This window comes from Lynx canadensis, chromosome B4 (assembly GCF_007474595.2).
Source record: "Lynx canadensis isolate LIC74 chromosome B4, mLynCan4.pri.v2, whole genome shotgun sequence".
Lineage (NCBI taxonomy): Eukaryota > Metazoa > Chordata > Mammalia > Carnivora > Felidae > Lynx > Lynx canadensis.
Window position 1 is genome coordinate 82,533,951 of NC_044309.1, and position 13,413 is coordinate 82,547,363.

The 13,413-nt window shown below is 49.1% G+C and overlaps 1 protein-coding gene and 1 long non-coding RNA gene across 4 annotated transcripts in view; one reads left to right on the plus strand and one right to left on the minus strand.

Annotated features, from left to right (window-relative positions):
• Window positions 1–118: 118 nt before the first annotated feature.
• BAZ2A (bromodomain adjacent to zinc finger domain 2A) overlaps window positions 119–13,413 on the minus strand; it is a 34,765-nt gene continuing 21,470 nt past the window's right edge. For 2 of the 3 annotated variants that reach the window (XM_030322931.2, XM_030322932.2), the window contains 22 exons: window positions 12,575–12,683; window positions 12,307–12,408; window positions 11,937–12,147; window positions 10,547–10,647; window positions 10,150–10,215; window positions 9,732–9,965; window positions 9,330–9,584; window positions 8,739–8,953; window positions 7,878–7,952; window positions 7,482–7,662; window positions 7,315–7,374; window positions 6,944–7,088; window positions 5,743–6,401; window positions 5,364–5,586; window positions 5,120–5,275; window positions 4,874–5,025; window positions 4,419–4,708; window positions 4,189–4,321; window positions 3,951–4,097; window positions 3,349–3,575; window positions 3,085–3,228; window positions 119–2,986 (listed from right to left, as the gene is read on the minus strand). In XM_030322931.2, the coding sequence (XP_030178791.1) occupies window positions 2,821–2,986; window positions 3,085–3,228; window positions 3,349–3,575; window positions 3,951–4,097; window positions 4,189–4,321; window positions 4,419–4,708; window positions 4,874–5,025; window positions 5,120–5,275; window positions 5,364–5,586; window positions 5,743–6,401; window positions 6,944–7,088; window positions 7,315–7,374; window positions 7,482–7,662; window positions 7,878–7,952; window positions 8,739–8,953; window positions 9,330–9,584; window positions 9,732–9,965; window positions 10,150–10,215; window positions 10,547–10,647; window positions 11,937–12,147; window positions 12,307–12,408; window positions 12,575–12,683 (4,051 nt within the window). In that variant the 3' untranslated portion in view covers window positions 119–2,820. The remainder of the gene's footprint in view (window positions 2,987–3,084; window positions 3,229–3,348; window positions 3,576–3,950; window positions 4,098–4,188; window positions 4,322–4,418; window positions 4,709–4,873; window positions 5,026–5,119; window positions 5,276–5,363; window positions 5,587–5,742; window positions 6,402–6,943; window positions 7,089–7,314; window positions 7,375–7,481; window positions 7,663–7,877; window positions 7,953–8,738; window positions 8,954–9,329; window positions 9,585–9,731; window positions 9,966–10,149; window positions 10,216–10,546; window positions 10,648–11,936; window positions 12,148–12,306; window positions 12,409–12,574; window positions 12,684–13,413) is intronic. The other variant, XM_030322933.2, reaches the window with a different exon arrangement.
• Window positions 7,196–7,376, plus strand: LOC115519160. The gene is made up of 2 exons (XR_003970409.1): window positions 7,196–7,264; window positions 7,299–7,376. It is a non-coding gene; the product is annotated as an uncharacterized LOC115519160 (long non-coding RNA).

The following is a 13,413-nucleotide window of genomic DNA, read 5'->3' on the forward strand; positions in this document are numbered from 1 at the left end:
TGCTCCCCTGCCTGCTGTCTCCTGTACAAGTCATACTCACCCTAACACCCAGTCTTTCCCTTAGGCAAGTGTGAGAACCTATGCTGGAGGGAAGATAAATACACGAGTCTTTTGAATCTCTATCAAATGTGGTTTTTATTTCAACTGACAAGCACTTTTCTACAGCTGCACTTGTGGAACATCACATGGCAAAAACAGGAGTTTTTTCTCTAGACTTTTTTTCTTTTTTAAACCTTATTAAAAATGAGATTGGTCCTAAAAATATAGAAAGAAATAAATTTAAATTCACAAAAAACTGTACATTATCAAAAAGTCACTAAAACACCACATTTGGTTATATAAAAAGTCAAGTCCCTTTTGTTGTAAAAGGAACATGGAAACTTGTTGGTGTCGATGGTGTGGTTTCTTCCTGTTACCAGACTGATAGAGGGGAGGGGAAACAAAGGGGCAGGGGGTGGGTTTTATTATTTTTTTTCTACCTGCCTTCCCTACCGAATACTCTTATTTGACAAGAAGAGAAAAATCCACCTAGCTCAAGGGGCAGTGAAGATGAGGGAAAGAAACATGAGAAATGGCCCCTTTGATCATGCCCTACCCCACCCCCCTTAAAGCCCCCACTTCTTCAAACTGAGGCTAGGACTCCACCCCACCTTGAGTGCCTGGTCCCTAGGGAAAGAGATGGAGCTGGGAGAGGAATACAAAACAGGAACATGGAGATTTCACTCCCCCGTCCACCTCGCCTCCAACAATAGAAATTAATCTAGTACATTTTATACCAGGGGAAAACTGCCATGGGGAGAAAGAAGAGCCCCCAACTATAACAGTTCCAAACGTTTGACTAACACAAACTTTGTTACAGCGCAGTTATTTAGATAAAATATAAATATTTATGCATAATATAAAGTCAATTCAAATATTCTTCAATCCACCTCTTAAAAGCAAAAAAAAAAAAAAAAAACCAACAAAAAAACATAAAATTAAAAGTTTTGAGGTTTATCTGACAGAAAAGGCGACTTTAGAAATAGGCCATGGGGGAGGTGGGGGGCATAAAGGAATAAGAAAGGGGCTGCCCCAGGACCTCCCCACACTGCCCCCCACCCCCTTCAGTGGCTGTCCAGTGCTGCCAGAAGGACAAGGAATGCTCCACCTTGCCTGGCACGCCCTCCCCCACCAATGGAACATTTCTTGGTCACCTGGGCTCTCTGCTTGGGCCGCCAGCAGCCGCCTCCCCAGTGCAAGTACCCGTAATCTCTGATGGGAGGGGCTCTGCTGAGCAGGAGAGCAGGGGGTGGGTGGGGGCCCATGGCTGTGGCTGGGAGTTAGCAGCTTTCCTCTCACAAGCTGGGGCTTAACCTGGGCATAGTCACATGTAGGGCAGCGGTGGGCCCAGAGCCCTCTTCCCTACTCTCTTGTGCTCTGGGGTCTCTGCTGCTGGGAAAGGGGCCCCGGGTATGAAGTAGGTAAGGGAAGAAAAGCACAACTAAACCCACAGAAGCTCATGGGATTAGGAAAAGATCCAGTTCTACCCCTCTCCCTACAGAAGCTTAAGACTCCAAGCTACTGAAAGGAGAGGGAGTTCCTGCTGAAAGATTGCACAGTTTGAAGAGGCCGGAACAGAAATGCCTGGGAGAGGAGACACAGCCTTATACCCAGAAAAACTGCTCCTGTGGTTTCCCAAGGACAAAAATGTGATGTTTTGAAACACTAGGGAAGGTGGAAATAAAAACAGATACTTAGGGAACCTGGATGCCATCAAACAACACAGGGCACAATCACAGCATCCTCCCACCCTCCCCCCTTCTCCCACTCCCTCACACACACCACACATACCCACAGACAGACAGACACACACACACACACACCTCTCTCTGAGGCCAGCTGATTGCTACCTGGCCTCCATCTTGGGAGTGCGCCCAAACTCAGCAGTAGTTGTCCCTGAGGAGTTCCCAAGAGGGAGGTTTGGGTAAGAGGTGGGGAAGGAGGCTGGAAGGCCCAGGGTCCAGGGTGCCTCCCTGCCCTCTCCCCAGCTACTGAGTTTCAAAAAAGGCTAGAAACTCAGCACATGAGGAGTATCCAACATTATAAATGGGATAGCTATTGGCAGGAAGATGAGGACAGAGAGAAAGACAGGGACCTCTGAACTTCTTTTTCCTCTGAAGGGAAAAAAGATTTGGGGGAAGAGAGAGGGGGAGAGGAACCCGTACACGATAGTTTTACATTATTGGATGAGAGAAAATCTGAAAGTAGGGAAAAGGAAAAATTGAGAAAGTGAGAAGCAGGGGAGGGACTGAACATGGAAGCAGCATGTTCAGGGCCCGGTGTCCGGCTCGACACACTTGGGAGTTAAGTCCACTTTACTGGCCGTCACTGCGGGTCCACACACAGTACAGAGTGTTTCTCGGTTTCACACATTCACTAGAACTATTGCTATTGTTAAACAGCCCCAGAATGCTGGGGCACGTACAGGGAAGGAGAAGAAGCTGGGAAGAGGAAGCAGGGACTTCTTTCCTCCTCCTCATTTTAAATTAGGAAATAAAACAGAAAGGAAAAATTATTTCTTTCTTTCTTTTTTTGGCTTTCAGTCCAGAAGGACCTCATCTCTGCCCCTCTTATTTGAGGAGCAAGAGGAGGAAAAGGAGAAAGGGGTGTAGGTAGGGATAAGAGGACATAGGGCGCTGCCAAGGGTGGGGTCAAAAATCAGGATTAGATCTCTGACTTGAGTCTGGACCCAGGGCAGCATCAGCAGGTAAGAATGGCAGGGTATTTTTTGTTTGGAGGGCAGGGGGAGATGCCACCAGGTGACTCCCCACCTCCCGTGCCTCACAGATTGGCCTGTTTTCCCTGATAAAACTCCTCCCAGCGGCTCTCGAAGAAGCGGCGCATGATGTGCCCAGCCTTGCCCACTTCAGAGTCATCCTCATTGAAGGTCTGGCAGTTGTCAAAGACCAGGAGTGCATCTGCCGCGAACTCCTCCGAGCTGGTGTACCTGGGCAGGATGGAGGCAGAGCTGTGAGTAGGGGCGGGGGGTGGGGGGGAGGAAGTTACAGTAGCGACACACAGCCAGGGGAGGTGATGTCTACCTACCCTCCCCGGAGCAGTCGCTCCCGCATGGTGGAAAAATCCATAGGGTTTTTGATAATGCGCCGGTACCCGCTCACCAAACGTGGGTTCACGGGCTCCAGGAAAGGCCAAGCTGCATCATGGGACTCCATCTCCATCAAGATAATCCTGTCATTTCATTAAAGGGACAGAGAAGGCTGCATCACAGGAAGCACATACCCTGACCCCTCTTAGCCCTTTACTGAGGCAAAGGTAGAGCCAGAAGTCCCCAGAATTCATTCAACTCACTCGCAAAATGTGAGATCACTGTGGTGGTTCCGCATGGAGAGTCGCCGCCGCTTGGAGGGGGACAGCCCTTCTTCTGAGTAGCGGGGCACCGCTGGGCTTTCTCGACCCCTTGACAGTACCCGGCGTCGGCGGCCATCCCCCTCTGGGAAGTTCAGCTCATAACTACTTTTCCGCTTCTGGCCTCGTTTTGGGAAACCAGGCTTCTGAGTGAATCCTCCCTCTACCTGCTGAGGATGGGAAAAGGTGAGATGAGTAACAGCTGGATGGGTACTCTGCTTACCCTCCAGTTCATTACAATCCCTGCTTGTCTAAGTGTGATTGAGACTTCGAAATGCTTCTACACATGTGCATCTATTCACGTAAGCCAATAAAGGAGGTAAAAGGAAAAGTATAATCATGAGGAAAGCAAGTGAGGCTACAGAATTTAAGTGACTTTTCCAAAGAAGGACCAGAAAGAACCCAGGTCTCCTAGCACCCAGCCTGGAGCTCTTTCCAAGGAGAGACTGTGGCATGGTAAGTGGTTATCTGTAGGACTAGTAACAAATGGGGTGAGAAAGAAAACCTTTGACTTAGAAGCGGGAATGAGAAAGCAGAAGCCTTACCTGGGCCAAACATACTGCACAGAACCAATCTCCTTCTGGGACAGCCTCCATCTTGGGCCGATGGCAGTAAATGTGGCAGCCGCGGTCACACCCATCACAAAGCAGAAGAAACTCATCATTGTCACCCTTCCGGCAGACGAGACAGGTCTAGACCCAGGATATGAAGAGGCGAGGTGAGCCCTCAAGCCTCTGCCTGCTAGTGACCCCACCCACCGGGCTGGCTGTCCCAGCTTCTTACCACTTTGTTGACGGACTTCTCCCAGGCAATCGACCTCTCCAGCTGGCCCAGGCACAAGCACACCTGGGCTGCACTCCTGCACCGCTCAAGGGTCTGTCGCCATGCTCGAATGCGAGGGGTGATCTCATATGATCTGGGGGGAGAAGGTGGCGATCTTTGGATGAGGAGCAGGACCCATTAAACTTACCCCTTCTCCCCAAGACTGAGAATGGGCGAGAGGGATCACTCACATCTCTGTAGTGGTGCACTGGGGGGCACTACTGGGCGTGCTGAGCAAGGCCTTCTCTAGCACCACCTCATGAGCTGGCCAGAGGGGCTCCCGTAGATACCGCCGCTCCACATTCTGCTCCAGGGCAGCCAGCCGCATCACAGCCAGGTCCAGAGGGTTGGTAGTTTTACGTTGGGGTGCCAGTCCTTCCCTACCTCGACCTCTCCAGGTGATATCCTCCTGAGAGTCAGGTAGATGCTCACAGTAGGACAAGTCTTCACGAGTAGAGTCTGGGCTGGGACAGGTCCAGCCCTGCAGGTGGGAGAGAGGAACAAAACTCATTGTAAATAAGCATAGAAAAAAAATTAGCATCATAAGAGGTCACTTGTGAAGTGAGCACCCAAGGTTTTTCCTAACAGAGTCCAAGAGATGAACACCTCCCCCTCAACTTCCTAGCCGGTGCCAGCCCCAGTGTACCCGAATCTGCAGATCAGACAGGATAACCCGTTGTTCCAGCTCCTCTACCCACTGAAGCACGGCCAGGTCTGTCTCATAGGTCTTCTCTTTGGGGCACCAGCTCATAATCCCTTCTTGAGAGGCAGGTAGCTGACTGGGCTCAAAGATGGGGTCTGAGAACACAGAAGACAGAGGGAAAGGCTCTTGTCCACAGCAGCAGCTCAACATTTACTCTTGGCTCTTCAGCTTTGGGTCAAAGTATCTTACCAGTTGAAGGTCGTAGGCAGACTTCCTGTAAGAAGTCCCTGTGCTTGTTTAGGTGTTTGTGAAGTGCCTTTTCTCGGATGCCTCGGGGGTGCAGGGCCTTGAGCGTGGCATCCAGTGTCTCAGGATCTTGGATGCACCACCAGCCAGAGCACATCTCTGTGAAGAGTTTACGTGTGGGGGTGGGGAGCGGGAACTAGCTATGAATTCCATGGCCTCTATCTGATGCCACCCCAAGGGTACTCACCTGCAGGGACGGGCTGGGCAGTCAGCTGGGTTAGATAACGCTGCTCTATCTGTTTGAAGAACTTACTGGGGGGTCTCCCTCTCCGTTTTGGCTGTCCTAGCCCTGTGAGACTCTGTGGTGTTCCCCCAGGGTCTCCTGCTCGCCTCTTAGCGGCCATCCCAGGTAAAGGGGTAGAAGAGAGCTGCACTGGAGAACAGGGGTTGGCAGCACTGGGTCTACTCATCTGTGAGATGAAATGTAAGGAGATGAGGGTATTTTAGTGTTTAGAGGAACCTAACGGCCCTACCCCTTGCCCCAGCTTCAGCAACAGCCTGCACCCAAGCAGTGGAGCCTGTAGCAAGATGAAGTCAATTGCATACCACGAATTCTGGCTACTTACTGGCTTGGAGGAGGCAGGTTGCTGAGGGGAGAGTGTAGGCTGGTCCTCAGAAACTGCAGGGGGTGGTGTAGGGGCAGCATTGCAAGGCATCTGGGCTGAGAAGTTAAACCAGGGAGCTTGAGAATCGGGGATGGATTCTGCCTCATCAGGCTCTGGCTCCTCCAAGGGCTGTGTTGGGGTTGGGTCCAGTTTTCCAGGGCTGCTGTCAGGTGTGAGGACTGAGCTGCTCAGTAGGGAGCCATGGCTCTGAGTCTGGCTCAGCCAAGACAGGAAGGCTGACTGGCTGAGGTCATGCTGGCTCTGACCCAAGGACAAGGGGGAGCCTTCTGGCTCCAGAAACCCATTTTGGGATTGGGGATGGAGCTGAAGCTGGGGTTGGGGCTGAGCATGAGCCTGAAGCTGAGGATGGGGCTGAATTTCAGGCTGAAGCTGGGCATCAGGCTGTTCTGAACCCTGACCCCTAACAGGGGATTTAAGGTGCCTAGGTTGCATAGACCCAGGCTTAGTTTTCCGAGGTCGGCCTCGGGCCCGGACAGGAGTACTGGCAGAGGTGCTGGAGCCAGCTAACTCCTTCTTCAGAGAGAAGGGGGCTGGACTGGGGGCTGGATGGGCTGCCACTTTTAAGGAGTCAGTTTCCTGCTTTATCACATCCTCAGGAACTGTAAAGAGAAAGTGAAGAGCTTAAGACATACACTGATATATAAGGAGAAGAAAGAGTGAATAATACTGGATATACATTTTATTTTTCTCTTGGACTTAATCCCCCTGCCCTGCCCCCTCCTTGGCTTGAGATTCAATTGGGAACAACTTGTTATGCCAATAAACAAAGTATCTGGGAAAGAAACACTATTCTCAAGTAATCATCAGAAGCAGCATAATCATAAGCTAACATTCATTAAGAACCAGATAGATGTAAAATGCTATCCTAAGAACTAACTCATTCTAATCCTCTCAATCACCCTATGAAGTACACATACTATTATTATCTCCCCTTTATAAATGAAGAAACTGAAGCATATAGCTAGCTGGTAAATGGCAGAGCAAGTAGGTAGGAAGTCTTACTCCAGAGTCTGTTCTTTTAACCACTATACTACACTGATTCTCATAAAATGAAAAAAGCCCAAAAAGACTAGACAGAAGAAAAGGAACTGGTTAACTTTGGTTAGATAGGACTCAATTCAGGCTCCCATAAAACACCTACCTAAGCTCTCCTCTGTTCCTTCCACAAAGATACCAGCCAAATAGGGCAAGACCCAATAGCGGCGTCTGTAGCGGTCCTGACCCAAGGAGACTGCCCGAAGCATCTGGGATGAATGAAGCAGCTTTTTTCGAAAGAAGAGCTGACGCTGGGTAGGCAGCGGAAAAAGAAGATGAATAAAAAACACATTTCCAAAGAGTAACTCTGTCCGATACATGGGAAAAGGGCAATGGCTCTCAGCTTCCCTATAAAATTGATACCATCTGGGACCCCACTCATAAGGTGATCAAATCTCTCGCAGCCCACATCTCCAGCTCCTGGGAGGTTAGGAGCACAATACCTTGCTGAGTTTTTCTAGGTTAGGAGCACAATACCTTGCTGAGTTTTTCTATTTGGCGCTCTAGCTCTGGGATGCTTGATGCTGTGGCATCAACCTGAAAAAGAAACAAATGGACAATGAGAGAAAGGGAATTATTAGAATCAAGAAAGAGAAAAAAAATCGGTTTTCTAACTCCCACTGTCCTCAATGTGTGGCTAGTACCTCTCCATCTCTTCGACCCCTACGGCCATGGACAGTCGCCACGGTCTCTTCCTCTTCCTCTTCCTCCATGCCACTGGTCTCCTCCATGATTCGAGAACTGCGCCTCCGCCCCAGGCCCTCCTCTGGCCCTTGCATCTCTACCTCCGGTCGCCCAGTTCGCTTGGCCAGAGCAGTTTTCAGTCTTGAAACAGATTAAAGGAAGCTGTGGTGAGGAACTTGAGACTGCCACAAAAGGAACACCTGGAATCTAAGCCATCCTGAGCCCTGGGGTAAGATCCCGGCCCCAGGGGAGAGGCTATGCGCAGCATCGAGTTCCAGGCAAAAGGAAGTCTTGGCTATGCTTCACCCTTTTCCCCTTCTCTCCTCTCTGGGCTCCATCCTCTGTCCTGTGCCTACCTCCGGAGCCGGCCTTCGACAATCCACTTGTTTTTCCTGTAGCTGGACATACTCTCCAGAGTCTTGTCAATCTCACTGGAGGAGAACAGGGAATGAGATTTTGAGGTAGAAGTGGTAACAAACACAGAAAAGAAGGGAGACTCAAGGGTGAAGGGGCTGTAGCTGAACAGGAGTTTCATCCTAGAAGGGCACCTGGGTGGCTCAGTCAGTTAAGCTTCCACCTTTGGCTCAGGTCATGATCTCACGGTTTTTGAGTTTGGGCCCAACATGGAGCTTGCTGTCAGCGCAGAGCCTGCTTCTGATCCTCTGCCTCCCTCTCTTTCTGCCCCTCCCCTCCTCCCCGTTCGGAGGCTCTCTCAAAAATAAAAATAAACGTCGGGGCGCCTGGGTGGCTCAGTCAGTTAAGCGTCCGACTTCGGCTCAGGTCATGATCTCACGGTCTGTGAGTTCGAGCCCCGCGTCGGGCTCTGTGCTGACAGCTTGGAGCCTGGAGCCTGCTTCCGATTCTGTGTCTCCCTCGCTCTCTCTGACCCTCCGCTGTTCATGCTCTGTCTCTCTCTGTCTCAAAAATAAATAAACATTTAAAAAAATAAAAAATTAAAAAAATAAAATAAAAATAAACGTTAAAAAAAAAAAAAAAAGAAAAGAAAAGAAAAAAGGAGTTTCATCCTACAGCCTAGGTTGGATAAAAGTCTTAGATTCTCCCTGGGAAGGTACGAAGATACAGTCCCAAGTTGCTCCAGCATCTCCAGAGCATGACAGTGGATACACACCACCCAGGACGACTTCAGGATGGCTAAACTCCTCCCCTTCTCGTTTCCACCAAGGCATACAGTAACCTTCCCCACCCCAGCCCCTCACTTGATGATGAGCGTGGAACCGTTGAGCTCATGTACAAGGAAGGCCAGGACAGCAGCCTTCTGCTGGGGTGGCTGGGCCTGAAAAGGCTGGGTGCGCAGGCTGTCACAGAGGGCTGGCTCCACTCCATACGCCATGAGGAAGCAGCGCAGGATCTCAGACACATTGTCTCTTGTCAGTGGGATCTCAGACACCTTCTCTCCCAAGATCTTTAAGGACTGTTTGGAGGAGAACAGAATAGGAGTTACAAGAAAAAGTGGAACAACACAAGTTGAGAGAATCTGGAATAAGAAAATACACTAGGAGAGAACTATGAGGTGAGAAGAGGTAAAGAATGAAAGTTGCTAAGATATGATGAGAAGACAAAAAGGTACAAAAGGAGTAAAACTAAAGGAAAATAAAATAAGCCGAGGGAAGTCAGAAAGAAAAACAGAAGAGAAAATATAAGGAAAACAGAAAGAAGAAGAAATCAGATCTCCCTTCACTTGCCCTCATTTAGGGAGGGGCTTTCATATGTTTAACTAAAAGAGAAAACAAAACTGAGACAAAGCCCTGGATCCCAGGCTCCCCAACCCATCTGGGAAAGGCCCTCACCTGACAGTAGGAAGGCAAGCCAGGATCATAGAGCGCAGCCTTCAGGAGCCGCACCAGCAGATCTTGCACCTCACCCAGGCTGTCGCCTTGACACAGGAGTCCCTCCTGTAGGACTCCCAGGCTGGGTACATCTTTGGCAGGGTCAAAGCCCAGCACCTTGCCGAAGCTGTGCAGGAATTCCACGATGGTCAAGCAGTCTGAGAAGGCCCCACTGGGCAGGATCAGACCAGGGATGCGTGAGAAGTCAGGTAGAGGCTGTAAGGATAAAAGTGGTAGGGTTGTCAAACATAACTGAAGGCAACAGTCCGGATATCTAGGAAGTTCTTCCTTGAATCGAAATGTCCACACAACTGGCCCTTCTAGAACCCAGAAACCCAGAACCTGTTACTGTCCCCTCACTACCTGATGGTCAGTCAGACACATATCCTCTGTGGGCTTCTTCATCTCCTCCAAGATCATCTGCTGCCTCTGCCGCTCCTCCAAGCGCCTCTGCATGGCCAGCGTTTTATCTGCTTTACAGGCTGACTTGCCTTTGGCCACTTCCTCCTTTTCCTTCAATTTTACCTTCTCTTTCTTCTCTCTCTTCACTTTCTCCTTCAGTTTTTCCTGCTTTGTCTTTACCTTCTCCTTCTCCACCTACTCACCCAAGGGAGAGAGGAACCAAGAGTTCCATAAAGATTCCAGTCACCACCCTTCCCTGGTCCCCATCCTCCCCACCTCAGAGCCCACAAACATGGCTATAAAACAAGACCAACTCACACATGTCTTGCAAAATCAGTTTGGTGACTTCAAAGTTATACTTGTGTGTACATGCACCTACCTTGGGTTTCTTCTTAGCTTCCTTCTGCTTTAAGCTCTTGGTCTCTTGTTTCCGCTTGTTTCTGGCCTGTAAACCATAAGGGAAGTCATTTCTCCTCAAACTCTGAAAGCATCTCTGCTTGGGCTAGGATTCAAAAACAGACAAGGGTGCTGGGGAGGAGAGGTGAGAGATGGGATGAGGGGTTGGCAATGGATCAATTCTCTCACCCTGGAGTAGTTACCCATGTGATTCTTGAACGAGCCCAATTTTCTAAATCAAGCCCCCCAAAATTCCAGGTAATGAAGGTATGCTGCTACATGAGGTGGGGAGGTGGCAAATGAGGGAGAAGGAAGAAGAGACAACAAAGCAGACTGTAGGAAAAGCTAACCCACTGTGTAATCTCTCTGATGTCCCTCACCTGCCCTTGGACAGTAGACTGACACTCTCCTCGTTGTACCTTCTGCTTCATCTTCTTCTTGATTTTAGTCATCTTTGCTTTATCCTCCTCATTCAGTGTTTCTGTGAGGGCAGAAAGAAAAATGAAGGGTACGGCAGATAGATCTCCAGCATTCAGAGTAGCACATGCCTGTCACAAAGCTGGCTTCCCAAGCAGCTCTCTGAAAAATCTAAAAGTTTGGTTTTTGGTACACATAAGAAAATGGGGGGGGGGGGGGGGTAGGAAATGTAGAAGAGACACTGGCTGTGGGGTAGCACAAAAAACTCAAATGGTATCTCCTGTCCAGAAGTCCCAGCCCCTAAAACAGGTGGGACTACTTTAGAAGGGGTCCTAGAAGCCCCAACAGAGTAGCTTTGTAGCCGATCTCTCTCCCAGGCTACCCAACAAGGGCAGCTACCCACACACTGATTTTAGAGCAGAGAAAGAAAACTGCCAGGGAAAGAGGGTCGTCTCCAAAGTTGGAGGCACCAATTAACAAAAAATGTGCCAGAAAGAAAGGGCTCAAATAATGGACATCGCAGCAGAACTGGATCAACAGTGACATAACTATTGCTTATGTTCGGCTCTTATGCCTTACTCTACTAAAAAATACAAATTTCTTTGCTTTTGCAAGACTGCATATTGAAGTGGAATGCTGCAAACAATAGAATATTTTAGAATTGATGTTCTTGATAGCATAATACATATTCTATTCTGGCATGGACACACTACCAGCACCACAGCTATACGGCAGCCCTCCAAATTAGATAGATACTATCTGCAGATAAACCAGTATATACTTCTAGTAAAATGTGTCTTGCTCCAGGTCATGTGGTCAGAATGTGGCAGAGCTGGAACTCTGAAGAGGAGTCAGAAGACTTTTTTTCAAATTTTTTCAAATTCTTCACTCTACAGCAGGGTACATGCAATATTTATTGAAAAATTACACATATTACCTGTCTATCCACTAAAACAGCATGAATAATCTTTAGATTCAGATGTGAATTCTGAACCTCCATGATGGTGGCAATGAGTAAGGTAAAAGTGTACAACCCAAACCAATAAGCCAAGGAGCTAAAAGATGGCAAGAAAGGACATGGAAGCCCTCTCCTCTCCTATCAACATCTGGGGACTGCCCAAGGCTCCACTAGGATAAGCAATTCAAGAAGAAACTGGTTGTTAAAAAAGTACCACAAAAGCGCTGGGACCCTGGTGCTGCTTTCCAGGGAGGAGAAGGTGATTCAGAAGGTTCATTCTGTCCAGACAATTAATATCAGTCATGCTCCTGAGAAACCCAGGCATCAGCAAGTCCTTAACATTTCTAATACTTCACATAGCAAGCAGAATCCTAAAGTAAGAAACACCACTGTACCTTGGGCCTCCAGTTTCTTTAGGAGGCGGTTATCTGTCTTATTCAACAGCTCGGTGATTTTGACCTTCGGTGGCCGACCTCGTCCCCGTTTCACCTTGGGGACTTCCTTAGTCTTGGCCTTCTCAGTGTTTCGAGGTCGGCCCCGTTTCCCCGTAATTGCCTGAATCCTGGAAGGGATCTCCTCTGCTGAGAGCTGCACCCACTGCAAGCCCTAAGGTAACGAAGAAACCTGTTATAATGTGAGGGTGCAAGCCACCAGATCCTTGAATCATTCAATGCCCAGAACCTCCAAACCCCACAAGAGGAAGCTACAGCTTGTCCACCAACTCTTTCTCAGAGACAAAAGTGTATTTAACCCTGCAATGTGCACCTCTGGCGTGTCTCTCTCTTCAAAGAAATCTCCAACAGGCATACGGGGACTGAAACTGAAGTGCTCACGACGGACATTGTGTACCACGTTGCGGCTCAGGTACTAAAAGGAGAAGGAAAAGTGGCATTAATGAAGTGACAGCCCTATCATGCCTTGGTCCAGCAATAGCACAAGGATAAGCCAAAGAGCAGAAAATGCTAGCCTGTTGCCACTGGGCCCAAGAAAGGGGCCTGTGCTTCCCTTAAAAAGCCCGTGAAAGCTACATTACCTTGATCACTTCTGGGAACTGTTTCATCCTCTTCCCACAGGGGCCATAATACCATGTCTCCCCCTGCCATCGGTGGCTACCCTTCTTGATGCGCACCTCTCTCCGCCACCTGCCAGAGAAGCACACGTGCCCTGCCGCCAGGTCACACCCCTACCCACACACAAGCCACCCCAGGAGCCAAGCCCACTGAGATGACCCTCCCTGCATCTGTCTCACTAGAACTGCACATAGACGCAAACAGCATGAGACACAAACTTGGCTGGAAAGCAGATCCACAAATCCCTCAGGGCCTTGGAGAAAAGTAACCCACCCAACTACATGTGCCCAGAAAGACCTCCACTCCTGCCGTTAGATAAAGTCAGTATAATGAGCAGCCAGGAACCCCCTCCCTGATGCCATTCATGGCAATGTCTGGGTTTCCGGCAAAGAGGAAGAAGACTTGAGGGAATAAAGGCAGAAAAGATAGGTGGGGAGGCAAGCAGAAGAGTAAACTTGCTGCTGACTCCATGAAATGCCTTCATAGGCCAAGGTTTAGTGAGGAACTCTGTTCTGAGAAACAGATTATTCTAAGACTAAGCCCTATCTTTCTCTCAAAACATTAAGCAGAATTCTGGGACTCCTGGGTGGCTCAGTCAGTTGGGCTTCCAACTTCAGCTCAGGTCATGATCTCACAGTTTGAGTTCGAGCCCTGCATCTGGCTCTGTGCTGACAGCTAAAACCTAGAGTCTGCTTCAGATTCTGTCTCTCCCTCTCTCTCTGTCCCTTCCCTGCTCGCACTCTGTGTGCCTGTCTCTCTCTCTCAAAAATAAATATTAAAAAACAAATCAACCCTTTAAGCA